Source organism: Bos indicus, chromosome 3 (assembly GCF_029378745.1).
Source record: "Bos indicus isolate NIAB-ARS_2022 breed Sahiwal x Tharparkar chromosome 3, NIAB-ARS_B.indTharparkar_mat_pri_1.0, whole genome shotgun sequence".
Classification (NCBI taxonomy): domain Eukaryota; kingdom Metazoa; phylum Chordata; class Mammalia; order Artiodactyla; family Bovidae; genus Bos; species Bos indicus.
In genome coordinates, this window is record NC_091762.1 from 8,464,340 (window position 1) to 8,491,474 (window position 27,135).

Genomic DNA, 27,135 nt, shown 5'->3' on the forward strand with positions numbered 1-27,135 from the left:
TAGTCAATAAAGCAGAAATAGATGTTTTTCTAGAACTCTCTTGCTTTTTTGATGATCCAGTGGATGTTGGCAATTTGATCTCTGGTTCCTCTGCCTTTTCTAAAACCAGCTTGAACATCAGGAAGTTCACGGTTCACCTATTGCTGAAGCCTGGCTTGGAGAATTTTGAGCATTACTTTACTAGCGTGTGAGATGAGTGCAATTGTGCGGTAGTTTGAGCATTCTTTGGCATTGCCTTTCTTTGGGATTGGAATGAAAACTGACTTTTTCCAGCCCTGTGGCCACTGCTGAGTTTTCCAAATTTGCTGGCATATTGAGTGCAGCACTTTCACAGCATCATCTTTCAGGATTTGGAATAGCTCAACTGGAATTCCATCACCTCCACTAGCTTTGCTCGTAGTGATGCTTTCTAAGGCCCACTTGACTTCACATTCCAGGATTGTCTGGCTCTAGGTGAGTGATCATACCATCGTGATTATCCAAAAAAAGATGTCCTTTTCATTATAGGGGACTGGAATGCAAAAGTAGGAAGTCAAGAAACACCTGGAGTAACAGGCAAATTTGGCCTTGGAAAACGGAATAAAGCAGGGCAAAGGCTAATCTCTTAGTTGTTTTACAAACCAGAGATCTGTGGTAAAGGCTTGAAAGTCTTGACTGGGTGGGACAGCCCTTTCCTATCTGGCCACTAGAGGGTAGTAGAGCCCAGTCTCAGGGTACTGTGCAGGGGGGAGGGGGCCAGGGCGAGGGCTAGAGGAGAGATTGGGTTGGGGTGAGGGAAGAGATCTGGAACTTTGGAGAACTTTTCACTATTGAGTCCTAGGAAGAGTAATTCCTGATTTCATCTTGTCTCATGAACTCATACAGCACAAGGAAACAGGTACTGTGGCATCTGGAACTCAGAATTAAGGGCAGGGAGTTTCTCCTGATAAGATCCAGGGCAGAAGCTGCCCAGCCTTAGAAGCTGGATAGAGGTGAAGGGGGGGAGGAGTGAGAAGAACAGACTCCTGCCCCTCCCTGGTATCAGCCTTTTATTCAAGCCAGGTCCCTGAGCTGCTTCTTAACTCATCCCTGCAAGACCCAGGGAAGAATGAAGAGGCCCAGACCCACACTGACTAGATTTAGCTACAGGTGAGAATGCAGGCAGGTTTCTACTTCCAGCATTGCTGAGGTGGGACAGAAACAGGCCTTGTGTCTGTCGGGGCTGGGCTGTAAATGGGAGTGATGACTGCTTACTTTTGCCTTTGGTTTCTATAGCATCAGCTTAGTCCCCATCATGTCCCAGAAACCAAGGCCTTAGAGAGTGACTCGAGCTACAGTAGGGATGGAGGTGTCATTCAGGAACAGCACAGCAGGGCTTTTCCCACTCCAGATCCTAACTCTTGGTCCTTAGAGAAAAATAGCATGAAGAGGGTATGGGCAGGAACGTATGAGGACCTATTCCTTACCTATACCTTTAAGCCGAGACCCAGCAGTAGCTTTGAAAGTCCCTGCCCACCCAACTATAGCTTTCCCTGATTTTGGCAAAGGGGATCCTCAGTTTTCCAGATCGTGGTTAAAAAAAAAAATCATTACTAACATCCTTGGCTGAAATCTGAAAGTCAGTCTTTCCCTAAGGCTTCTAACTGGCTAATCTCCCAAATGCTGGATTCAAATCTGTCCTAAGATTTCACTGAGGACTCCTAAGATTTCAATGAGGAGCTGCCTTGAGGGTGGTGTCGTTTTGCTTTAACCGACCTGCCCTATATGCCCATTTTAGGCTCTTGCTTTTGCTTAAGTCTTTGGCGGTTCCGCCAGACTCATTTTCTGCTTCTCCTGGACACAACAGGGAACTCCCCACCCCAGGGGCCTTTCCAGCTCCTCTCTCCCAGCTTTGTTTTCCTTCTCCTCCCAGCTGCCACTCTGGGTCCTCAGCAGTCCGCATCTCACTTGAACATGCAGCCTGAACCTCACGTGCTCCTTAGCTGTTCCTGCCACTTCTGTATCTCTTCCAGTTCCACCTAGTAGTCAGAGGTGTCTGACATGTCCATTGGCATCCCAAACATAGACCTGGGGGAGGACTCCTTCCTCCCCTGGTTAGCCTGAATCAAGCCCGTATTTTGGAGGAAGAAAAAAAAAAAAAAAAAACTTGGAGAGGGGAAAAGAGGGGAAGAAGAAGGAGAGAAGAGAGGAAGAAAATAAACCAATTTGTGCTTGTCTGACACACACTTGACACTCCAGGACAGCATCTTAAGTGGTGTGTAATGACTCCATCTGGAGAAGGCAATGGCACCCCACTCCAGTAGTCTTGCCTGGAAAATCCCATGGACGGAGGAGCCTGGCAGGCTGCAGTTCATGGGGTCGCTAAGAGTCCGACACGACTGAGTGACTTCACTTTCACTTTTCACTTTCATGCATTGGAGAAGGAAATGGCAACCCACTCCAGTGATCTTGCCTGGAGAATTCCAGGGACGGGGGAGCCTGGTGGGGTGCCATCTATGGGGTCGCACAGAGTCAGACACGACTGAAGCAACTTAGCAGCAGCAGCAGCAGCAGCAGCAATGGCTCCATCAATGGTAAAAAGCTGAAAGGGCATTAAGATAAAGTGAAGGGCACACCTGTGAGAGAATTGTGAGAAATAGGGAGAAGGGCTACCAGGGCTTCTCCTTCTCTGGACCTGCTTTCCACCTGCTAATAATATACAGGGACAACCTCTGTCCAGGAGTAGGGGGAGGGGCTGATCATCCTGAAAGTCTCAGAATCCTGATGTGACCCTATGACTTCAGTCTCCTCAGTTGGCTATTTCTGGCAAGCAAGGATCCCTGCAGCTCAGCTTTTCAGTCTCATATCTGTCCCAGCCCTAAATCTACACCCGCTTGTCTCAAACCTTCACAAAACTCTTAGTCTGTCTTTACCCTTCCATAACCCCATCTTCTTCCCCTGGAACCATCTCTGGTTCTCAGCATTGTCCAGTCACACAGAAAGCCAACAATTGGACCCTAGGGGTCTTAGTCACACTGTCAGGACTCTCAATTTCCTCTACCTACATCTCCCAGGCTGTCCTATCCTTCTGGCGGTGTCTCTGGCTCTTCCTTTTTTGTCCTCTGACCTTTCTACATTTTTCCCACAGCTCATTCTGGCTAGTTGATTTCCTGTCCCCATGCCTTCTTGGCCCCACTGACTCTTTGCTCAGCTCAGCCAGAATAAGGACATGGGCAAACGGAAGGCCAGAGGAATGACCAGGACCAGAGACTTCAAGAGGCCAGATCTTGAGTCGTGATTGAGACGTGAGTTGAAAGGAGTTTGAGAGAAAAGCAGAACTGTAAGCAGACTTGGGGTGGAGGGGAGTGAACATCAGGTGAGTTAGAGAATGATGGAGCAGTGGGATGAGGATGGGGAAGAACCTGAGCCATGGTGATACTGAGTAGCAAAGTATCAATGGGTCAAGTGAGTGGTGGAAATTGAGGGTGGAAGAGGGAAATACCTGAGTGATCCCAACAGTGGGCATGCAGGCATCCAGAAATGTCTCTTTAGGTCTTTCTGTCTGTTTCAGATTTTGTCTCAGCTTGTTGTCTCTTTGAATTACCCCTCTTCGATAACTTGTGAGTTTCTCCTTCCGTTTCTTTGTCTAAGTTTCAACCTGTATCACTGTGCCTTGAGGTCTCTCTCACCATTTCCACTTTGTGTTTTTCTCTCTGGATCTCTGTCTTTTGTCCCCCTGCCCTCTCTCTGCTGCTGAACAGAGCTGACCATCTGACTTTTCTGCAAGGAGCTCTGGAACCTTCTAGGGGTGACCAGGTTTCTCCCCTTTGGCTGTGTGCTAGAAATGTAGAAGCAGTTTGGGGTCCCTGGACACAGTCATAGGGACCTCATCATTGATCACTGATGAGGACCTAAGCGAGCTTCAATATATGGGGAGTAGTATTTCTCCACAGAGGACCTTCGTGTGTGGAGGCCTGGGCCCAGGGAGAGAAGCCGGCTAGAATGGGGAGATTAGACTCTAGTCCTTCTTCCTCTGCCTCTCCATATAGCCCATGGACCAGTGCTTCCTGATCTCACTGGTTATCACAGGCAAGGGACTCTTGCACTGTTTCTTGATCCCCAGCCCTTCTTCTATGCCACTTTTAGAGTTGAAGGAAAAACTGAGGTTCAGCAGGAAGGCTTTAAGATGAGGCTGGAGGGCAGTAACTAGGGATTTCTTCACAGAAAGCCTCAAGTACATCTTGGAATGTGTGGTGGAAGATGCTCAGGAGGGAGTCAGGGGCATGCTCTAACTGGGCTTCCACTCTGAAGCTTCCACTTCCACTCCCACTCTTCCTGCTTCTCCTGCAACTGGGACTTACCTCCTCCATCCTCAGCTCAAAAGCTCCCCGCCTGGCTATCTCTGGGACTGAAAACTGATGCAGGACAGGCCCAAGTCTCTGAGTGCAGTGGGAGCAAGACTAAGAACTAGTCCTGCTGCGGTGGGACTTTGGGGGTGTCTCGGAACCTGAAGGACCCAGTCCCTGCTTTCCAGGACCAGGCAGAGCGAGAAGCGGGAGCAAGACTAAGAACTAGTCCTGCTGCAGTGGGGCTTTGGGGGTGTCTCGGAACGTGAAGTACCCAGTCCCTGCTTTCCAGGACTAGGCAGAGCAAGAACCAGGGCACTTAGACTAGGGTTCCTCCACAGCTGCATGGCATCCTGGCCTCTGACCAGGGCAGCGATGCCTGCCTGCTGAGAGTTGAGCATGGTTGTGGAAACAGGTGGAGCTGCAGGTCTGATGTAACTTTGGGTCCTGGTGTGGAGAGAAAGGGCTTCTGAGGTGGCACTAGTGGTAAAGAACCCAGCTGCCAATGCAGGAGATGTAAGGGTCATAGGTTTGATCCCTGGATTGGGAAGATCCCCTGGAGGAGGGCATGGCAACTCACTCCAGTATTCTTGCCTGGAGAACCCCACGGACAGAGGTGGGCTACAGTTCATAGGGTCGCAAAGAGTCGGACACGACTGAAGTGACTTAGCACGCATGTGGGAAGGAGGGGATTCGAATTGAGGTGAGAGAGAGGTGAGTACTCCTGGATCATACAGAAGGAGGACTCTGCTAACAAATGTCATACTAAAATCCATCCTCCAATTACAGGAAACCCCAGATCCTACTGGTTCCCCTGATTCCTACCTCCTGCTCATGTCCTCTCAGCTTCTGCCTCTCTCATCTGACGATTGGCCTCTCCCCTCAGGCCTTTCCCTCCAGTCTCCCAGTCCTTTCAGGCTTCCTGGGTGTCATGATGTTTTTCTCCATCCACAGCCCCATATTCTGCTCTGCAGCTGTCCTGCCGCCCAGGGCCTGGTCCTGGGGTGATGCTATATCTCAGGGCCTCAGAAGGCTTTCCCCTGGGGAAGCCAAGCCAGGTGGTGTCAGAAACCCAGGCTGATGGCTGGGAAGTGGCAGTCTCTTTGGTGCAGAGAGGAGCCACACCCTCAGTATCTAAGCTGGATACCTGGAGACAAGTTTGAGAAACTAAGAGGCCAGATATTACCTAAAGATGTCCTGGTGGTATAGGCTCTGCATGTGGGGCTAGTCCCTGGGGGCTGTCTACATGTTTTCTAACAGGTGGGCTCCCTGGAAGGAGCCTGGTTCTTTCTGTGGTTGGGGGTGGGGACAGGAATGGGGAAATGCAGGGAAGCACAGTTTGGGGTCATCGCTAGAATCCATTCTCTCACTGAACTCTTTGGTCTCCACCTGAGCTTTGCCCTTTAAACCACTGCCATCTTCTCCTGCTCTTGTCAGCACTTGGAAGACTCTGATTTCCACAAGGGCTCCTACTCTTGTCCTTGGCCAGTCAGGACCTATTTCCAGAACCTTCTAAAAGTGCTAGTCCACCCAGAGACCAGGGCTTCCCTGGGGGCTCCATAGTAAAGAACCCACCTGCCAATGCAGGAGATGTGGGTTCGATCGCTGGGTGAGGAAAAATGCCCTGGAGGAGGAAATGGCAACCCACTCCAGTATTCTTGCTTGGAAAATCCTATGGACAGGGGAGCCTGGCAAGCGACCGTCCATGGGGTCACAAGAGTCAGACATGACTGAGCGACTGGGCAGGAGCACCCAGAGACCACAGAGTCAAAGAATGAAGGCATCTCTCTCTTTACCCACACTGTGGTCCCTGATTCTGTGATTATGTATTTACAGAAGCTTGGGGAGGTCCTGGGATGAACGCAAGGAGGAGGGGGCTCTGCACGCATCATCCTACTGAGAAATAGGACCCAAATATGTCTTATGCTCAGCTACTTCCTGACTCAGCTTCAGGGCTTTTTAGGAACAAGCAAATCCAGCCCCCTAAGCTCTAAGGGATGTTGTTGGGCAACAGGAAAGTGTGGTTGTTGTTAGGCAACAGGAAAGGATGGGGCTGGGTACTGGGGAATCAATGGACTCGCAGGATAGCCAGATAGGAACAGCACAGCGCATGGCAATGTTTAGAGGAAATCTCTTAGGAAGCAGGATGCCATCGTCCTGATACTTGGCGCAGTGAAGCTCCAGCCAGAGGGGAGCAAAGGCTCTTTTCAGAGGAGGAAAAGCTGCCAGAATATCGGGGTCACTGTCTAGCCCTCTGTGGGTGAACAGAGTCCCAGGGAGGAGCAGGAAAAGGGATCTTGAAGCTTCTACTGGAAATAGCCTTGGTCCTGAGGGATGGAGTCACGTCCCCTATCAGTAATCTTCCACTACAGCCTCAGTCAACCCCCTGACACTTCTCTGTACAAACCGCAGAAATAGCTTAATACCACACAAAGAAACAAAGCTGTATAGAAATGGAATGTAGACATTTCGTCCACCCTCATGCTTCCAACTAGTTCTGCTCGGCTTTATTGTCTGCTTTTGTCTCTTGCAAAGCCCAAGGGTCTCCCTGCCAGCCTCTGACTCTTTGACCTGGGATCTCACCTCAGACAAACAGGATATTACTCACTAAGAGGCCCTCTCATCTCCTCCTTCCCCCAACCCATCCTCCTGATACCCTCCTGATAGCTGATGCCCCACCCCAGCCCCTCCCATCCTGACCCACTCCCTTCTTCCCCTGCTCACTCAGTCTGACCCTCACTCTCACTCTTCTTCTCCTCCACACCACCCCACCCAGCCTTGGTCTTCCCTGACTCACCTCCAAGTCCCATTGACACAAACAAAAATTTCAGCACAACCCACTCCAACCGGTTTGGCTGAGGTGTGCGGCCTTCCGTGGAGACAGACACAGGTTACAAGCGGATGCTTGGACACATTAGACGATGAACATCTGAAGTTAGACACACACAGAAAGCCCTGGGCATGGACATACAGAGACGTGCAGGGAACGCGTGATGGAGGGGTCTGGCGTGTTGTTATGCATCTGTCTCTCCTAACTGAGGGCGCTTGAGGCAGGGACCACATGATTTACACATCTTTATCCTCTGCCTGCGGCCTGGCGTGAGAAGGTGCTCACTAAATGTCTGTTGAATGAACTCAGGCATGCAGGCATGCCTGCAGTGATGCCAGTAGAACAATACACATGCTGAGGAGGCCACCTTGACTTGAATTATTCCCATTCTTAGGGCCCAGAATGTGGGTGGGAGGAGGGTAGGTAGTGAGGCATGAGGAGAATGGGGATTCAATGAGGGAGAGAGAACAGAAGAGAAACCACACACTTGTTTGCAAAGTCTTCTCCAAAAAATATTCCCTTCTGGCCCCAACCCTGGAATTTGCCTGTTGCAAGCTTCATCCCAGAAGAGTGCAGGCAAGGCCTAAGAATGAGGGCGTGTTCCCCAAGAGCATGGCCCATGTGAAATATACAGGACTGAGGACACAGCGGGCAGAGGGACTTGGAGACAGATACTTGTTGGAGGAGGAGGACACAGATCCCTACCTCCAGCAGAGGCCTGAAGTGACTTCCTGGCCCAGGTGCTCCCTTTCAGGCCCAGTGGTAGCCTTAGTCCTCCTTCCAAGGCCACCTCTGGTGTTTACTAGGACCTCAACATACCCATGAAAAAATATTTGGCACAGCCTGGCCTTGACAGCCCTGGTAAGTCCAGCGGGAGCCCAGTGCTCCATATGACTGGAACTGCAGGTGAGTGATGGAGGGCCCTAGACATCTTGACCGGCCACACCATGGATGTACTGTGAATGGAAAAGGTGAAAGGGATATAGGGACTGGGTGCCCACCTTGTGATCATACTGCTTTCCCACCACTGTGCCTCAGTTTCTCCTGGGGTTTCCTGGACCAGGAGGGGTGAATCCGTGGGAAGGAAAGGAGCTCCTCTGAAATCGTGCGATAGGATCCGAAGTGTGATAATTATAATTATAACACAGGGTGCTCCTCCCTCTTATTCCCCCCGGCTTTACCCCACCCCTGCCACTGTGGATCTCAAAGCTACATCGGGGTGGGGTTGCTCCCCTGGCACAGGTGAGTCCTGAAGAGGGGAAGGGGTTCACTCTGGCAGAGGTGGAGAGAAACAGGAGCTTTGGCATTCAGCCTGGTCCTCGTGGGAAATAGTTCTCTAAGAAGAGGTCACTGCCATGAACATTGTGAGATTTGGGATCTAGAGCCCCTGGAGTCATGGTCCAGAGTTGGGCTCATTGTCCAGAGGCAGGGTTAAAGTCTGGGTCGCTGACCAGGTCGGGGAGAGTCAGGATTTCCACTCCGTACCTGACCACCTTTTCTATCCATAATGTCATGCCTTCAACAAAAGTGCATCCAGTCCCCGTTAAGTGCTGTGGACTGTGCTAGCATGGATGATTGAGCCAAGATTACAAAACAAGCCTGACTTTCCAGGAGTTCACAGACTACAGTTCTCATCCCGTCCCTCATTTAACACATTTGCTGAATCCTTGGCACACAGCAGGCTTCAATCGATGCTTCTTGAATTGAAGCTTACAATTTAGTTAAGGAGATAAGATGTGCACAAATTATGAGTACGCAAGCTATAATAAAGGGACTAGCAGAGGCTGAGGAAGAACAGAAGGGAGAAAGATTAATTTTAGGTGGGAGGAACTGAGAAGGCTTCATGGAAAATGTGGCATCTGAGGTCAGCTTTGAAAGATGAGTAAGATTTTGACAGATGGAATCAGGAGTGTGTATGTATGTGTGTGTGTAAAATATTCTACATGAAATGACCCCCACCCCTGCACCTTGCTGTCCTTGACTCCTCCTGCCTGCCCCTCTCCAGACAAAAGGACCCTGCTGCAAGATTTTAACCTGTATACATTTCCTCCTCTCTCCTGTCTACCTGTATATATATATATATATATATATATGTTTTAGCTCCAGTACGTCAATGATCTTGCACCTCCCCTTCCCTTAGTTTTCAGGGAGTTGAGTTTGCCCCATTCTCTGGCTATCCCAGATAGGTCAGTAAGGTTTCGTGTAACTTGGCAGTAACATTATAGGCAACATGGAAACAGATGGTCTGACCAGTAAGAGTATACTTATAGGAATACAAGGACAGAGTATTTGAAATCGATTGTCCTTGCAAAGCCCAGACATGTGGCTTTGTTCAGTAACCATGGGGTAAATGGTTAAAGCAACCCCAGAGGTGGTGGAAAGGAGCCCCTTTCCGCTCAGGTGGTGCTGGTGCAGTGTGGGGACTCCTGACCAGTAGTGAGAAGGTGTTGACGCTGATGGAGAGTCCTGCTAGGGAGGCCAGCAATCTGTGGGGTTAATGCTTTGGTCAATCCCTTGGCTTCTCTTATGTCGGTGGGGAGGCTTTGGGGAGGCGGTCACTTAAGTTCCTTCTGAGGGGTCTCTGGGGCTTCCCCGGTGGCTCAGACGGTAAAAACTGCCTGCAAGGCAGAAGACCTGGGTTTCATCCCTGAGTTGGGAAGATCCCCTGAAGAAGGGAATGGCTACCAGTATTCTTGCCTTTTATCTAATTCCCTACCTCAAAGGTAGAGATGTCTCATACTACCTAAGCTGTGTCCTCCAGCAAGCCCCTTCCCCACTCTGGGCCTCTGTTTTCTCATCTAGTGGATGAAGTATTTGGGCAGTACTGTCCTCTATTCTGGTCTTCTCCGATTCTGGCTCGAAAGCTGAGCCCCTCTGGGAAGTTGGGGAACTCAGCAAAACCCAAGGGAAGGCAGCAAGACTGGCCGGGGTGCGGGACTACTGGCTTGCTTTCCACCCACAAGGGCCTTGCCCTGGTTCCTCCTGGCCAGGTGCCTCCCTCTTTGAGCCACCCTGGGCCTTTCCTACCCCTCCCCCCACCCGGCCCCTCCCGTCACAGCCCCTTCCACACACTGCCAGGTAAAGCCTGCAGCTGATGATGGGATCCCACACCCCCCCAGGTCTTTCCCTTATTCCCTCCCTCTGTGGCGCCCATTAGCCAGCCCGAGCCGTGGGGGCGGCGGCTGCCTAGTCTCCGTGCCAGGCCCAGCCCCCGGAGACGCACCTGTTCTGACCTGCTGAGCAGGTTCCCAAGTTTCTGCCTTCGTTGTTGGCCACGGCGTGGGAAGCAGCTCTGGGGGAGCTCGGAGCTCCCGATCACGGCTTCTTGGGGGTAGCTACAGCTGAGTGGGTGCAAGGGGGCTGGGTCCCCTAGCGGAGACCCCAGGGGGCAGGCAGGTGCGTCCCTGCCGGAGGACTCTGTAACTGCCTACCGTCTGGGTCGGTCCCTATCCAGCTCTCGAGCGGCTCCCAGGGAGACCTCGGTGGAACTTCAGAAACACTGGGCAGCTCTGCCTCCCGACCAATGCCTCTGTCCCTGGGAGCCGAGATGTGGGGTCCTGCGGCCTGGCTGCTGCTGCTGCTGCTCCTGGCGTCATTTACAGGTAGGACTTGCTTCAGGACCCTTGTTCCTGAGCCCAAGCCGACCAGGCACACACACACACACACATCCACACGCATGTACACGCGTGCACACATACACATTCCCTTCCTGTACTCTGAGCTGAGGAATCGGCTTCCCTCTTGCCTCTCCAGCTGCTACCAGGGCCCTCAGGAGAGCCACTGGAGCTCTTCTGTTTCATGTCCCTTTCCAGCCCCAGGCCAGGTCTCTGGGTCTGGGCTCCCTGACCACCTTAGCCAAAAGGCTGGAGCTGCCTCTGAGGGAAGAGATGTGGTAATCCAGTACAGGTGGCCAGGGAGGTGGAACTGGTGGGGACCCTTTTGCCCCAGGGTTTCGTAGAGATTCCCTCACCCACCCCCTGGGCTTCAGAATTGCTGACTGGGGCTGCAGCTGACTCAGGGCTGAGCTGGTTTCCCCAGTCATCAGGGTGTAGGATGCCTGATGTCCAGAGAATGGACAGGGTCTTTCTCTCCCCTCCTCTCTCCATGATGGCCCAGAATACCAGTTCTGTGGCACCTGTTGGGGGACTGTCGGGGAGCTGGAAGCTCTTTTCACTCTGGCCCCCCGTCTCTGAGCACACTATGAGGGGTGCTATTCCAAAGTAAGACGGCTACTTCCATGAGTGGAAGTGGGGCACCTTCTAGAGAGGGCATGGTCCTCTTTTCTTTATCCCTCGTCCTATTTTCTCAACTAGATGTCTTGGATCACTCCCGTCTAGCACTATGTACAGAAGATTAGAAATTATAGGAACTTATAATCTTCAGAGTGGGGGAGAGAGTGTGTGTGTGTGTGTCTGTAAGTGTGTGTATGCACAATGAAACCAGGGTAGGATACCTTAGGCTGTTCCCAAGGTAATGGACAACTGAGAAATCTTCCTCCTTAGAAAGACAGGGCCTCACCTACATACAACAGTTTGATTCCAAGTCCCAGGAGCAGTGGTGACGGAGCTGCAGTTGTCCAGCAGTGATTCTCCCTAACCTCCATCCCCACCTAAAGCTGTCAGGAGGAGTCAGACCTAGATGTGTGGATGGGTGGGGGCGGCTCTTGCTCTGATTTTCTAACAGAGGGGTCGTTGGCCCAGCCTCCAGCTGCAGGATACTGAGTTCTAAGCCCTGCCATCTCTCCCTCCCCTCCCCCCCCATCTTAATTCCCATCTTCCAGACAACTCTTCTCACTTGCTTAGGCCAACAGGGTGGGGCCTGGTTGCTGGGGCCAGGGCACTCAGCAGTCACTTTCCTGTAGGATCTACCCACACCTAAAGGATCTACCCACATCTAGAGAGTGGAGCCATGATGTCTCAGGACTCGGAAGGGATCAAAGAGAGCCAACTCCCTCAGGGAAGTTTCCAGGGAGAACTGAAAGAAATAGAAAGGCCAGCGAGATCTCAAGATTCCTCAGTGTTAGAAGCATAATGGGGGTTAGCGTCTTGGTCTTCCAACCCCTAAGTCATCGGAGCATAGCACCTCTGAGTGTTCACTAGGGAGAGCCAGGGCACTGGATGCTGGACATGCAACGCTTAGCAAGACATAGTCCCTGCCTTCTTTTTCCAGGACACAAAGCTGTTCTTTCTCAGAGAAGCCCATGGCAGGGACAGGAGACCCCTTATAGTTAGGGCATCACCCCAACCTTGTCTGGTGCCTGATGGACGGGTGCCGTGGCCAGGGAGGCAGCCTGGCTCCAGGGAAGCTGGCACCCAGGGAGCCACACTCAGCTGCTGTGACCTGCAGAGAGTGCTCTGCGGGCCAGAAGTCAGACCCCGGGTTCCCAGCCTGAGGAACAGGTGGGCCTACCTAACTGCCACCCCCATTCTGGCTCCCCTGTGGGCATCTCCTCAACGGCCCCCAGGAAACTGAAGTGTTCTTGTCTCTGAGAAAGCCTTGGACAGGAACCTTGGGAAATCAGGAGTTTGGGGTTCTGACCCCATTTCTGCAGTTAATTTGTTACACGACCTTGGGCTACTAAGAATCTAGACTTCAGGAGACCAAGAGGTAGGACCAGATGATCTATAAGGGCCTTCCAGCTCTGAGAGCCTGTGGCTGCGTGAACGTCCAGGCCCTGACTGAAGGAGGGTGCTGGGTGCTGGTAGAGGCAGTCCATCTGGCTATGGCGACAGAAGGGGGAAAGGTCCTGACCCCCTTTCTCAGCGGGGACCGGGGGTAGCTTTACCCTAGATACTGCCTTCCACCCTGCACTGCTGCAGATCTGTGTCCCACCAAGTCCTGGGTCATTAGTGCTCTGAGCCCCAGGGCCCTGCCCCACCCCTGTTAGGGAGAGGAGCCCAGGCTGGGGAGGCACCCCAACAACCACAGCTCTTTGTCTCTCCTTAATGGGATGAATTTCCGGGTGAGGTCTCCTCCCTTCTCCTTCCCATCTCCTGCCCTGGGGCTGAGGGACCCAAATCTGTAGATACCCTGCCAGTAGGGTCCTAGTTCCTAATCTTTGCGTCCAACTGAGCCCTGCAGGACCCCAGAGAACACAGGGTTCTCTGAATTCTGAAGTCTGGCCTCTGAGGGTTAGGATCAGCTTTCTGTCTGAAGTTAGTTTTCTAGAAAGGGAGGGACCCCATCCCTTTCTCTACTCCTATTTACAGAGGTGGGGGCAGGCCCTTTTCTGAAGGACCTACCCAAACCCCAGGGGAAGCCCAGAAAGGGAGGCAAGCATCCCTGCCCAAGGTGGGGAGCGCTAGGAGGATCCCAGGGAAGCCCTGTGGCCCCCAGTGACCTTAGTCCAACCCCAGTGTTTCAGGGAGCTGGGCCAAGGGGACCCCAGCCACAGAGATGGCAGTAAGAGATTCATAGGAGAGTCCACGGTCCCAGCCTCTAGACCTCAGCCTCGGGATCCTGGGGCCCTCCAAGCAGGATGAAGGGAGGTCAGCCACGGTGGGAGCAAGCCTAGTGAAGAGAGAATGCCTGGGCCTTCTGGACTCCCAAACTTGCCCTTCTGCTGACCAAAGTCTAGGCAGACAGAAGGGATGGGGTGGGGTGGGGAGCTGAGTCAGGAGGGAAGGGAGGAGAGAAGCCTAGGGGCTGAATCTGGGAACAGAATCTAAACTGAGAAGGTCAAGTTCAGAACTGGGGTCCAGCCACAGAGCTGGAGGAGGAGGGCTGTGCCTGAGGGGGAGGGGACAAGACCACTTTTTCACTGGACAGGGAGCCTCAGGCTTCAGATGCTTTCCCCACAGTTCTCAGGCCACCCCCCACACACACCCCCTTGCCTTTAAAACTGGTTGGCTGTCCTGAGAGCTGGGTTGAGGCTGTGATTTGGGGTGGGGCAGAGCTGGCCACACTTGCAGAGGTGGGGGAGGGGTGGCTGGCTGGCAGGATTGGGGAGGGGGTTAGGATCCCAGGGGTTTGGGAGAAGTTGAATTCTGGGTCTCCCACCCACAGTGTGGCTGTTGTGGTGACTCAGCCAGGCTCAGACTCTGGCTCCGGGGGGTTTAGGGGACTTATCTGTGCTGGGAGCCGTGTCTGGGCCGGAGCCGGGGCTGCCTCAAGGCCCGTCCTCCCCCATTGTTCTCACCTCCCTTTGTGATTGGTGTGGCCCCCCTCCCCAGACACTAATCTGTGGTGGGCGCTTTGCCCGGGTTGGGAAGCTCTCACTAAGCTGAGGGGCTTAGGACAATGGAGGGTAAGCAAGGGAGGTGGAGGAAGGCAGAGAGAGAATCTGCTGGTTTTCAAAGTTCCAAGGCCAAGGTTATGGGGCAGAGGGAAGGATGGAAGGAAAAAAAGTTGGGTTGTTTATATAAATGGTCCTGAATAAGGGGCTTCAGGGGTCCCTTCCCAGGTCCTTTCTTACCCCAAACTCACCCACACATTCCAGCTCTTTCTTGGGGAGGCTGCTGTTGTGGGGTGAGGAGAGGCAAGAGTTAACAAAGGAGAATGAGACCCTATTCAGCCCAGCCCGCTCCCCCTAGCCCCAGGTAGGATCCCCCTCCTCCTTCCCAGCAAACCTCCACCAGACAACCCTCACCCCAGGCCTGCAGCGAGAGCTGGTTTTTCTGGTGGCGGCAGCAGCAGAGACCTGACAGAGATTCCCAGGGAGAGGCCTCCTTGAGGGGCCAGAGGTACTGGGGGGGCCTGGGGCGTGACTGGAGGGGCTGAGAAAGGTGGGGGTCCTTCCAGTAGGAACCTGAGGAGCAAGGGTAGAGAGCTTTTGTTTTGTTCTGTGGGGTAGTCCTTGATGACAATTTCCCATCACCCCAGAGGGACAGTGACCTCATCTCTGGGTCTCTCTGCCTGAGATGAATCTGCCTCAAGTCTGGGGTGAGGAGGGGAGGGGTGCCTGGGCGACACTCCAGTGGGTGCAGAGACAAAGGCCCCGAGCCACACACCACTGACCAAAGGCAGCTGAGACAGACAACTATGCGGAAGCTAAGAGAAACCAACATGAAAATATTTACTATGTGTGCGCATTACAGACATGCCTTTTCAAGCCTTGCTCTGATGCTGACAAGCACACATGCACTCCTGAAGAGAAAAAGTGGACCCATATATGTGGGAAACACCCCCAAGTTCATGAGAAGAGGCAGCCTCTCCTGCATGTGAACCAGAACTGAGACTCACCAGGCCCTCACCCAAAGACGGACACCAGACACATAGAGCTCACACTGCCTCCCTTCCTCCTCCTCCTAGACCCACCTCCAGGACCCCACTGTGTACCCCTAGATGCCCCCAGATCTAGATGCCCCTAGATGCAGTGTGGATGCTGACGGAGAAAGCCTCTGCAGAAAGGAAGCCACCTGCCGGAGAGATGCAGGAGAGCTGCCACTGCCAGCCTCAGTCTCCCCTCCGGACATCAGAGGCCAGGCCTCACGCAGAGAGGAGAGCTGGGGCACAGGGTAGGGAGAAGGCAGCCAGCCCAGGCCGGGAACGGAGGGCCTGTCTGGGAGCAGGTGGGGTACACAGAGGGCAGGGCCCCAAAGAGGCCCGTGGGGGCCTGGCCAGGGGTGGGGGAAGACCAGGGCAGGGATCCCGTCCGGCCAGTCGGGCCTGTTCTCTGCCTTGCGCAAGGTGGTGGCTGGTGGCGGCTGTGGCTAGGCTGGCTGTGCAGCAGCGGCTGAATCACCAAGGCTCCTGACCAGCGTCCTGGTGCTCCCAGGAGGAGGGGAGGGGAGGGTCAGAGGGAGGGGTGCTCAACCAGCAGAGTCCACCAGCCTCAGCAAACAGTCTGCAGCAGAAGGGTCCGTGGGCTTGGCCTGGCCACTACATGCCCGCAGGGTGACCTCACCAGGCAGGCGGTGTGTCTCCTTTGCTCTGGTGACATCATCATGCTGACGCCGGGCGGGCACTGGGTGGGGGAGAGAAGGAGGAGGCAGTGCTGGTCTGCCCTACCCTGGGAGTCTCAGCTTCTGGGTCTGCCTACTGGGCCCAAGTTCTCTTGTCCTTCTCTTGCAGGCTGTGTGTGTGTGTGTGTGTGTGTGTGTAAGTGAAGGAGGGTGTTGCTCAAGCTGAGATGCTCCCAGTAAATAGTGAATTTAGGACAATGGAGAGATGTGGGAGAGACCCAGAAGGGACTTTCCAGTTTTACTGGGTTCCTCATCCTGCAAAGTTTGGGTTTATCACTTGGTATCATGGGGATCATGGAGCCACAGGTAGGGATGTGGAGGATCGGACTCAGACATGTGCTAGGGACTCAATGCATGTTGTACGCTAAGAAGGTATTTTTGGTGGGGAAATGTGATTAGCGGTGGGGAGGGGCTAGTTGCTTGACAAGTATAGGAATGAGGATGCCATCTGATATTGTTCCAGGAGTAGGCTTTGGAAGGGTTTGAGTGTCTCTTAGTGGAGCAGGGCTTGGATTCCCTGTGACCTGCATGGACATTAATCTCAAGCCCACCTTCAGCCCTTCCTTGGCAGCCCTGCTCCCTCTGGTGCCAGGAGGAGGTGCCTGGGAGGGGTGACAGGTGGTTAGCTGGACTCCTTGGCTGGGCTGGGTGGGACCAACATCAGCTTGGGCAGGTCAGGGCCCTGGTATCTGGCCCTTCAGGTCTGTCCCGTCCCATTCGGGCCCTCCCAGCTCCCAACAGCACCCTCCCTCCCTCTTCCCGTTTGCAGGGCCGTGGGACCCTTCCTCTGTCCCATGCTCTGCCTCACTGGGACCCTCTGGCCACTCTAGTGGGGCTTCATTTTCTCCCCCCATGTCTGATTCCCTCCACCCTCTACTTTCACCCTAGGTCCAGTCTGGAGGTACTCCCTTTGGCAGAGAACCCAGCTAGCTAGCCTATTGTGTCTCCACCCTAAGGTTGCCATGCTAAACCCCTCCCTGCCCAACCCAACCAAAGACTGCACATTCCTCCTCATTCTACCCTTTCCTTCTTCCGCCTGTCTCTCACATTCATTCATTCATCCACTCATCCACTCATTCAGTCAGTCAATAAATAATAATTGAGTACCAGTTATATGCCAGGAATGCAGACCACTGAGCACTGAATCAGAAGCCATGTTTGCATATGTGATGTGAGATCCAGTTTATACCCTTGAGGTTCTCAGTCTGGTGGAAGAGGCAGACGAGAAAACAGCAAATACAATCTGTGGTATCAACAAATGCAGTCAGTCTGTAATGGGTCAACGCAGGATGCTAGAGAGAGAACGGAGGAAGGGCAATCACCCAGCCTCAGGTGGGGGTGGGGGAAGGGAGGACTCTGGGAGGAAGTGATGTCTAAGCAGAGTCTTTAAGGATGAGTAGGAGTCACCCAGACGGTGATGAGTAGGAGCTACCAGACATAGGGAGGAGGGCGTTCCAGGCAGGATCACAGCATGAGCAAGGTGAAGGCCAGCAGGCTGTGTGAAGTGCTGGCCAGAGGTAGGAGCTTTGAACTTTGGGGAATTACTGGACATGGATCCCCAAGCAAGGCGCTCTCACCATTCCAGAGAGCCTTCATTCTGCCCACAGCCCTCTGCCCCCAGCCCTGTTTCATGCACTTTATTCCACAACTTCAAATCTCCTTCTTCCCAGCCTCGAGCTTCTCTGGCCCTACCTCCCTCATAAGTTACTCATTCTAGAAACCTAGGAGTTGTCTTTGAGCCTTTCCTCTTTCTGGTCAGTGAGCAAGCCCTGCTGAGCTTCTCCTGGAACTGTCCCCTCCTCTTGGCAGCACCGTGCAGGATGCCAGCAGGGTCCTAATGTGTCTCCTGCCCTCAGTCTCTCTTTCCAGTCGGGGGGCACACGACCACTGGCTTAATGCTCTAGTGACTCCGTATTTCCCCTGGCCAAATCTGAATTCCTTTGCCTGGTGTGGAAGGTCCTGGCTGATTTTGCTGTGACCAGATGTCCCACTCCCACTCAACACACACGCCTTGCCTTAGTGTGTCCTCTCCTCTTGGCTTCCTGAACCAGCCAGACTCTCCACCTCCCTGGGGTTTGCCCACCTTGGGCCCTTACCTGGGATCCCTTTCCAGTTCTCACCCCTCCTGATTCTACCCACCTCATGCATGAGGCCCTCCTACCTGAATCAGGACCACTGTGACTAGCCTATCCCGTAACTAACCTGCAACACACCACTAACCACTAAATAAGAAACCATCACACATATTTCCATAGATGTTTCCATACATATCTCTTCCCCAGAAGAACTCAGATTCTTTAAGTGCAGGACATGCATCCTTCTTTGCTGATAAGGCTACATGATAGATCTCCCTGAGGGCTTCATACTGTTCCTTATCAATGCACATAACACTCACCTTTCAACCCTGGTCCCCACCTCCAGTCCTCTGCTTCTGGTTCATGGTTCTAACCCTGTTATGTATCTGTCCTGACCTCTTCCCTCTGGGCCTCTGACCCTGGGCCTTTCTACCTTCAATGACTTGCTCATTCCTGTCTCTGAGTCTTGGTTCATGCCATTCCTCCCACATAGCATACCTTCTTCTCTCTGGGAACCCAGGTCTCTCATCCTCTTATCTTCAAACCATGAAAAGAATGTTCCAAAGTGCCTGTTGGGATGGACCCTTCCTACACCACGTGCCTCATCCCAGACACCAACTCTTCTCGACCCTTGCCTTGGCTCCTGGTCACTTTCTGAAAGCATTCTCTTTCCCTCTCTTGGTAGGTTAAGCCTTCTGTGAAAGTCTGTCCATGGCTTCCAGGTCTTTGTGGCATAAAATGCATTTCCCTGAGCTCCCAGAGGGCAGAGGCTGGGTCTCTTCTCCTGTTATAGCTGCCCACCTTACAACTGCTCAGGATAGGATCCAGGGCTGAGAGAGGGTGTGACTCTTCCATATACCATCTGTGTGGCCTTAGGCAAGTCACTTCCTCTCTTTGGGTCTCAGTTTCCTCATCTGTTAAAGAGCGATAATAACACCTACCTCTTGGGAATGGTTTGTGGATCTAATGAGGTAATGGACTGAACGCGCTTTGCAAGCATAAAATGCTCCAGGAGTTCTGGGCTGCTTTTGCTGACATTATCATTATGAATAAGTGTTCCCCAGCTCTGGCAGCGCCCCTAATCCTGGCTGCTTCTGTCTGCCCTCTGCAGGTCAGCGCCTTGCTGGTGAGCTGGAGACCTCGGACCTGGTGACTGTGGTGTTGGGCCAGGATGCCAAGCTGCCCTGCTTCTACCGAGGGGATCCGGGCGAGCAGGTGGAGCAGGTGGCATGGGCTCGCGTGGATGCGGGCGAGGGCGGCCGGGAACTGGCACTGCTGAACTCCAAATACGGGCTGCACGTGAGCTCAGCCTACGAGGGCCGCGTGGAACAGCCGCCGCCCCCACGGAACCCCCTGGATGGTGCGGTACTGCTGCGCAATGCGGTGCAGGCTGACGAAGGCGAGTACGAGTGTCGCGTCAGCACCTTCCCTGCTGGAAGCTTCCAGGCGCGGCTGCGGCTCCGCGTTTTGGGTAAGTGAGGCCAGTTGCCAGAGACGCCAGAACCTCAGGCCCTGGGTCTTGGAGGGCAGAGCCAGAGGCAGGGGGATGCAGAGATGAATGGGGTGGGGTCGAAACAGGAAGAGGGGGGTCCTGTGGGACTGAGAGAGCTTCATTTAGCCCATCCACCCCCACCCCAATCCAGAGATTGTTTTCAGGTGACCCCAAAAGCTTGATATGGCTTGATCAGCCTTGGGGAAGAATCCATTTATTAGGCTGGTCTTCCTTCTATGGACCTGAAATCTCCCTCTTGGTTACTCTCACCCTCTGCAGCGAGATGACACAGCCTTCTCTCTTCCGCACAACAAACAGCCTCTCCACTAGATGTGGAGCTCTGTCATGCCTCACTCAAATCTCTTCTTCAAGCTAAATTTACTAGTTTCTGCAACAGTTCTACCAGACACACTCATTCAGAGCCTCCCTCATCCTCCTGGGCTCCATTTAAAATACTGGGCCTAGACATGGACACACAGGCCCAGCTCTGCCCACAGTGGCTGTGCATGACCAGTGGGGCTCATGCCTTCCCTGATCCTGACCTTCAGGGATCCACAATTGCTTTGTAAACCACCTCTTGGCACTGTGGACTCTCATGGTCAATGGATGCCCTGGACTTATGGTCAAGTCAAGTCTTTTCCATTCTGGGCTTGAACTGTTAATGTTATGAAGATAAAAATAAAGACCTTCATAGCTTTCCTTTATCCACATGAAATTTAGTAATACCAGCCATAGTAAAAAAACCTGAGTGTGAATCTTGGCTTCACCACCCCATAGCTAATGATCTGGACTGAATCATTTAACCTCCCTGAGCTTCAGTTTCTTCAGCTATGAAATAAGGATACTAATACATACTTCATGTTTGTTGACAGGATTAAAAGAAATAACGTTTGTAAAGTGTTGCGCACAGTACTGGGCACATAGTCAGTGCTTTAAAAATAGTGGCTATTACTATTATTATAATATAGATGTTATCTTGTTAGTTTTTAAATTACCTCATTATTTTTATTAAAAAAATGACCCATACTCATTGTAAATAATTCAAACAGTGGAGAAAGGTACAAAGTCAGTTGAAATTCTACCACTTATTTGACATCTCTGTTGATAATATAAAAGAAGAAAACACTAGACTGAACTGGGATGGGGTGGGGCCTCCTAACCGGGGTTGTGAAGATGATCTCCGCCTCCCCTTATCTGCAGTGCCTCCCTTGCCCTCGCTGAATCCTGGTCCGCCTCTAGAAGAGGGCCAGGGCCTGACACTGGCAGCCTCCTGCACGGCAGAGGGCAGCCCGGCCCCCAGCGTTACCTGGGACACAGAAGTCAAGGGCACAGCATCCCACCGCTCCTTCACACACTCCCGCTCAGCTGCCGTCACTTCAGAATTCCATCTGGTGCCCAGCCGCAGCATGAATGGACAGCCACTTACCTGCGTGGTATCCCACCCTGGCCTGCTCCAGGACCAACGGATCACCCACATCCTCCAAGTAGCCTGTGAGTACTTGGGTAGGGCACCCCCATGGGCTCCAGGAAGATGGGTGAGATCCTGAGAGACCCTGAGGCCCGCCAGTCTGGCCAGCCTGGATCCTACAGGGCATGCTGTGTGGCCAAGAGAGCACCAGTCCAAGGTGTAACACCTGGAGCCCATCCCAGATGACCTTGGCAAATCACTCCCTGACCTTCAGAGTCCTCCTGCTTACAAAGGAGCTTGCCCCGTTTTACAGGTTTCAGGGAGGTCAGATATAAATATGGAATTGAAAGAATTTTGTGAAATAGTTTAGGATTTGAAGACAGATGGACTTGGAATGCACCCTAGTTCTGCTATTTACCAGCTGTTACTCAGTCAAGATTCATTTTCTTCGTTAGCAGAAGGAGAGTAATTATATCAACTTTACAGGGTCCTGATGGGAATTAGAAACCACAAATGCAAAGCCTCTCACACGGCGCTTAGTGTATGGATGGTGCCAGGTCAATGGCAGATGTTGTTTTCCTGGCATTAGACTTCACGCCTCTGCGAGGGATGGTACTGGTTTCTACTCATTCTAACATAGCATTTGGCACAAAGTAGGTCCTCAACATATGTTTGTTAAAGAAATGAACGAGCCGGAAATTCCCTGGTGGTCCAGTGGTTAGGACTGCACTATTTCCTTGCCGAGGACCTGGGTTTGATCCTTGATCTGGGAAAGTAAGATCCCACAAGCTGTGCTACACAGTCAGGGAAAATAAAAAAGAAATGAAGGAACTAGGAGGATGGTTAAACCTTTGAAGAATCAGGGAGGGGTTTTGCTGAGCACCTGTTCTGTGACTGGCACTATGCTAGGGCCCACAGGGGATTCAAAAGGTGTTGCCACGCTGCTATGCAGAGGAACGTATAGGCTCGCTGCACAGGTAAACCAGCGTGGACTCTCTGAACTCAGGGGACGGAGCTGTCAGCAGAGTGGGGCTGGGCTAGGTTGGGCCACAGATGGGAAGGACAGGGAAGGGCAGGGAGAGGCCATTCCAGGCAGGGTGAGGCCTGGGGCCGGGGGTCTTCGAGGAAGAGCATCACTCCCATTCTCTCTCCTCCCACCTTTCATTCCAGTCCTTGCGGAAGCCTCTGTGAGGGGCCTTGAAGACCGAAAGCTGTGGCAGGTTGGCAGAGAAGGGGCTATGCTCAAGTGCTTGAGTGAAGGGCAGCCCCCACCCTCGTACAACTGGACACGGTAAGGGCCAAGCTTGAGACTGGGATCCTTCCCTCGGGAACAACACGTACTCATCACGAACTGGGGCAATATACTCTGAGACCCAAATAAATTGGGTCACATGTTCAGACCAATACAAGAATACGCATGGTCACCAAACATTATTATTGGCTTACACCAGGGAGTGTGGGATACATGGCGATGCGTAGGGAGTTAGCTAATAAGTGCTTGGCTTTTCCCCTTAACTTTAAAATTATGGAATATAATACAGTATTTAAATGTTAACACTTTTTATGTAAGTGCCTCAAGTGGATAAGACAAAAAGATACAGCTGACTGTGACTGTTGTTAAAGCACCACTGTTATAACCGCTGTCACATTGCCAGCACCTTAGAAGCACCCTCCCATCTCTGCTAGTTCCCTGGCTTTTTTCCAGGGTCTGAGATGTCCAGAGAATCAGGGAGGGGGTCAGGGGAACATGTGTGTGAGCCCATGACAGGCATGCTCTCACATATGAGCGGATGAGCCATGTATGTGGCCTTGTGCCTGGGGCTCTGTTCATGTACCCTACCATGCGATGTCAGGGGTATGGGGGCATGCAGTCACGTTTTTCCAAGTGCATCTGAGCCCAAATAGGAATGGAAAGTCCTGTCGTACGGACTTTATGCCATGTGGACCTGGTGCTCAGTGCTGAGTGACGTGATGCCCACAGGAGCATGTGAGATGGTGTGCATGTGGATCTTCCCCGAGTGCGTGTGGGGGTGCCCAGGTCAGGCTGGGCGGCAGGGAGAAGGGGCCTCTGCCTAGACCTGCCTAGAGGAGGGAGGGGCACCGTGGGAACAGCCGGTGGCTCTGGGTGACGTCATGGGGGAGGGAGGTGGAGAGCTGCCTGGGCACGTTGGATGTGGCAGCCTCAGCCCGCCCATCAGCTTCCCTGTCCTCCAGGCTGGACGGGCCTCTGCCCAGTGGGGTACGAGCAGAAGGAGACACCCTGGGCTTCCCCACACTGACCCCTGAGCACAGTGGCACATACGTCTGCCGTGTCAGCAATGCACTCTCCTCAAGGGATTCTCAGGTGGTGGTGGATGTTCTTGGTAAGCACCGGGGCAAAGGCTGGGACCTGGGCCAGGGGCCTGGTGGGGTCAACGGGAAGCAAGATAGAGTGAACTGGGAGAGTGTTTATTTGGAGGGGTCGGGACTGTGTGTATTTCTCAGAGGTCAGGCTGAGGGGGTGGTCTGGGATGTGTCTCGAGCGGACAGGGTGGGGCGGGCCGGAGATCTGGACGTCTGCCTTAGAGCGCGGCCTGCCCCCAGCAGACCCCGAGGACGCCCCCGGGAAGCAGGTGGACCTCGTGTCGGCCTCCGTGGTGGTGGTGGGCGTGATCGCCGCGCTCTTGTTCTGCCTTCTCGTGGTGGTCGTGGTGCTCATGTCCCGATACCATCGGCGCAAGGCCCAGCAGATGACCCAGAAATAGTGAGTACTGGCCCCTCCCGGGCGGGTGAGGTCAGCGGGGAGCAGAGAGGAGACAAGCAGGAGGTGGGCCAGGACTGAGGAGCGAGAGGAGGAGCTTGTGGACCAGAGGTAGGCAGAGTCTCCTGGGAGGTGAGAGAGGCCTGGGGGCCTGGACCGCAGCTGGGTGAGGGGAGCCACGCTGCCCGAGTGAGGGCAGATCCACATGCGAGGGTGTCACACGCACGGGCACATACACGGCACCAGGCACACACACTCTGCAGCCACACCGCCACCTGCAGCCACGCGCTCACACTTGCAGGGACGGCCCAGTGCCCACACCCTCCAGCCCCAGCTCATAGAGGCGCCGCCAGCCTAGGTTGGCCTTGGGAGGCTACCACTACCCTCAGCTCCTGACGAGGGGGTGTCTTCCCAGTGAGGAGGAGCTGACCCTGACCAGGGAGAACTCCATCCGGAGGCTGCATTCCCATCACTCGGATCCCAGAAACCAGGTGTGTGCGCCAGGGTCGCGGGTGTTCGTGGGGCTGGGGCCCCTCTGCAGGTCAGAAGCGTAGGAGGGTTGCACTGGGGGGAAGTGGCGGGGTGGGCAGCGCTTCTTTGGGTCTGCTGGCTCACTTAGAAAGCCCTCTTCATCACTGGCCTCGAGGTCGCTCTGGGAAGCCATGGTTAGCACTGGTGTCAGGGTGGGGTCAAGGTCAGGGTGGGGGAATGAGGATGTCTGTGGGGCGGGGGAAGGTGACTAGGGAGGCGCCTGAGCCCCGTCCTGACTCCTCCCCGTGTCCGGGCCCTGCAGCCGGAGGAGAGTGTAGGGCTGAGAGCCGAGGGCCACCCCGATAGTCTCAAGGACAACAGTAGCTGCTCTGTGATGGTGAGGCCCCCGGCCCCACCGGTGTCCCCAGCACTCTGCTCAGGCCCCTCTCCCGGCCCCCGATGTGGTGCGTCAGCAGCCCCTCCACCAGCCCCCTTGCTGAGACTCATGCTGCCCGCCTGCCTCCCCCCACACCCCCAGCTATGCCCTTACGCCTTCGTTCTCTAGTTGCCCTTTCCCCACACCTAACATTCACTCCTGTCCATCGCTGAGCCGCTGAGCAACCGTAACCCCTGCTTGTGCCTGACCTCTGGCCCCACCGTGCCCCAGCCAGCCCCCTTACGCGTGGCCGCCCCACCCAGGCTCCTGACTCGCCCCCTGCCCTTGGTCTCCAGAGTGAAGAGCCGGAGGGCCGCAGTTACTCCACGCTGACCACAGTGAGGGAGATTGAAACGCAGACCGAGCTGCCGTCTCCAGGCCCTGGGCGGGCAGAGGAGGAGGAGGATCGGGATGAAGGCATCAAGCAGGCCATGAACCATTTTGTTCAGGAGAACGGGACCCTGCGGGCCAAGCCCACGGGCAATGGCATCTACATCAACGGGCGGGGGCATCTGGTCTGACCCAGGCTTACCTCCGTCCCCTAAGCCTGGCTCCCTCTGCTGACAGGGAAGCCTTCAGCTCATCCCCAGGGGGGCCTCCCTACACACTCTTTTCTTGAGGAAGATGCTCCCCATCCCACTGACTGCTTGATCTCCAGTCCTTCCAGTCCTTCCGTTGGAAAATGGAAGGGCTCTGCTGGTTGAGTCCCTCCCACAGTGTGTGCAGGTCTCTGTGTGTGCATGTGTCCTTGTTTGAGTGTGTGCTGCGTGTGTGTGCAGGGGTGACTGTGCCCGTGGTGTGCGTCATGCTGTCACAAGTGAGCTGTGGTACGTGTATCACCCAGTTCGGTGGCAATATGGGAGGTACGTCACGGGGATGGGCTTGTGTGTCGTGCGGCCGTGGGACCTTTGCCTGTAAAATGCAGGTGTTTTCCTCAGACCCCAGAGCAGTATTAATGATGCAGAGGTTCGAGGCGGGAGGTGGAGACTTTGGCCAGATCCAGGTGTGCGGGCATAGCTGGAGCTGGAATCTGGCCTCCTGAGTTGGGGAGCAGGGCTCCCACCACTTGGGACCCGCTGGGGCAAGTGTGAAGCGGTGGCCGGGGTTCACCGGAAGCTCAAACTGCCCTCTGGTGGTCTCTAGCCCTGTTGCATGTACATATTTTCTGTAAATAAGCCTGCACAGGGGAGCTTCTTTAAGGAATATTGCCCCAAACTCATTAAGAGAAAAGACTTTTTAAAAAACTTTGGACTCATCTGGATGTTTATCGTTACAAGGATTGCTTAAAGAGTCATCAGCCTACATAGGAATCCAGCAAAGCTAGGCCTTGCTCAGCCTGACCCCGGGAGGTTAATTCCTATGGTTCAAGGTGCTCCTTCTGAGTCATCTTAGTCTGGACAGCCTTCTGGGAAGGAGACTAAGATCTGATGGAGTTTGGAGGCGCGTGTGCCCCACAGTTACTGGTAACGGGAGGACAAGTAAGGTCCTTGGCCCTAGCGGTTCCTCGGCTCTTCCTCTAGGCTCATGGTTTCTTAGTTGCGTGCACAGGTGTTTGTGGTCCCGTGGTGAGGGGGTCACTAGGACTTGGTGACAAGGGCTCCTGGTTTAGTCATGGTGTAGGGGACAGAGAATAGTGATAATAGAACCAGGGAGGGTGGGAGTTCAAGTGAGGTGAAGGAGCTACTGGCAGCAAGAATATCCCCTTTTCCCCAGGGGTCTCCGGGTCACTAACTTGGGGCTCTTCCAGCAGTTTCGCTGGGTGGGGGCTGGGATTAGATGAGGTCCCTTTTTGCCTGCCTGATCCAAATACATTCAACCAGGATACCTAGATTTAGTGCCAAACCCTGTTCAGCCTGAACTCTGCTGGATTTCTGACCAAAGGAGGGTCTCTCATCCCCTGCTCTCCAGCCACCCAGGACTTTGCATGTGGAACCTGAAGATAATGGAATTCTAGTATGTACATTTTGTGTAAATATGTGCATAGTTGTACATAAATGATATTCTGTTTTTAAATAAACAGATAAAACCTGTTCTTTCTGGTTCCTGTCTTGCTCCCTGAATGGTGTAAATCCTGAATACTGAATACTCTTCTGTCTCAGCACATCTTCCCTGTGCTTCCAAGTTGGGGAGGAGCTAGGATGCCTGCAACTGGGAGGGACAGGGGGAGAGGAATGGTCTTCACCAGACCTTGAGCCATCTCTGAGAGTCCCCAGGTAGGACAGTGGAAAGGAAGACCCCTTCCAGGATAGGCAGTAATTCACTTGGGCAGTATTTTATATCTTATCTTTTACTGGAATCTTACTACAACAGGCCTGGAAAGTAAAAAGCAGTTTAAAATGTTTATGGTCAAAGAACCCAAAACTCAGATGGGTTCCACAGGATATTAGAGTTGGAAGGATTTAAAGGTCATCTTAGTCTACTCTTCATTTTTTCATATGTGTGGAAACTGAGGCCTAGCTCGAATGACACTGCAGGC

General features: G+C 53.5%; 1 protein-coding gene across 3 annotated transcripts in view; it reads left to right on the forward strand.

The window, feature by feature from the left end:
- NECTIN4 (nectin cell adhesion molecule 4) overlaps positions 1-26,691 on the forward strand; it is a 28,341-nt gene extending 1,650 nt beyond the window's left edge. The window contains exons 2-10 of one of the 3 annotated variants that reach the window (XM_070783116.1): positions 10,589-10,736; positions 19,224-19,583; positions 20,805-21,095; positions 22,183-22,303; positions 23,227-23,375; positions 23,599-23,755; positions 24,168-24,243; positions 24,546-24,620; positions 24,956-26,691. In XM_070783116.1, coding sequence (XP_070639217.1) covers positions 10,658-10,736; positions 19,224-19,583; positions 20,805-21,095; positions 22,183-22,303; positions 23,227-23,375; positions 23,599-23,755; positions 24,168-24,243; positions 24,546-24,620; positions 24,956-25,180 — 1,533 coding nt within the window. In that variant the 5' untranslated portion in view covers positions 10,589-10,657 and the 3' untranslated portion in view covers positions 25,181-26,691. Of the gene's footprint in view, positions 1-10,213; positions 10,737-19,223; positions 19,584-20,804; positions 21,096-22,182; positions 22,304-23,226; positions 23,376-23,598; positions 23,756-24,167; positions 24,244-24,545; positions 24,688-24,955 lie in introns of those variants that run through there. The other 2 variants (XM_070783128.1, XM_070783124.1) reach the window with 2 other exon arrangements.
- Positions 26,692-27,135: the final 444 nt, after the last annotated feature.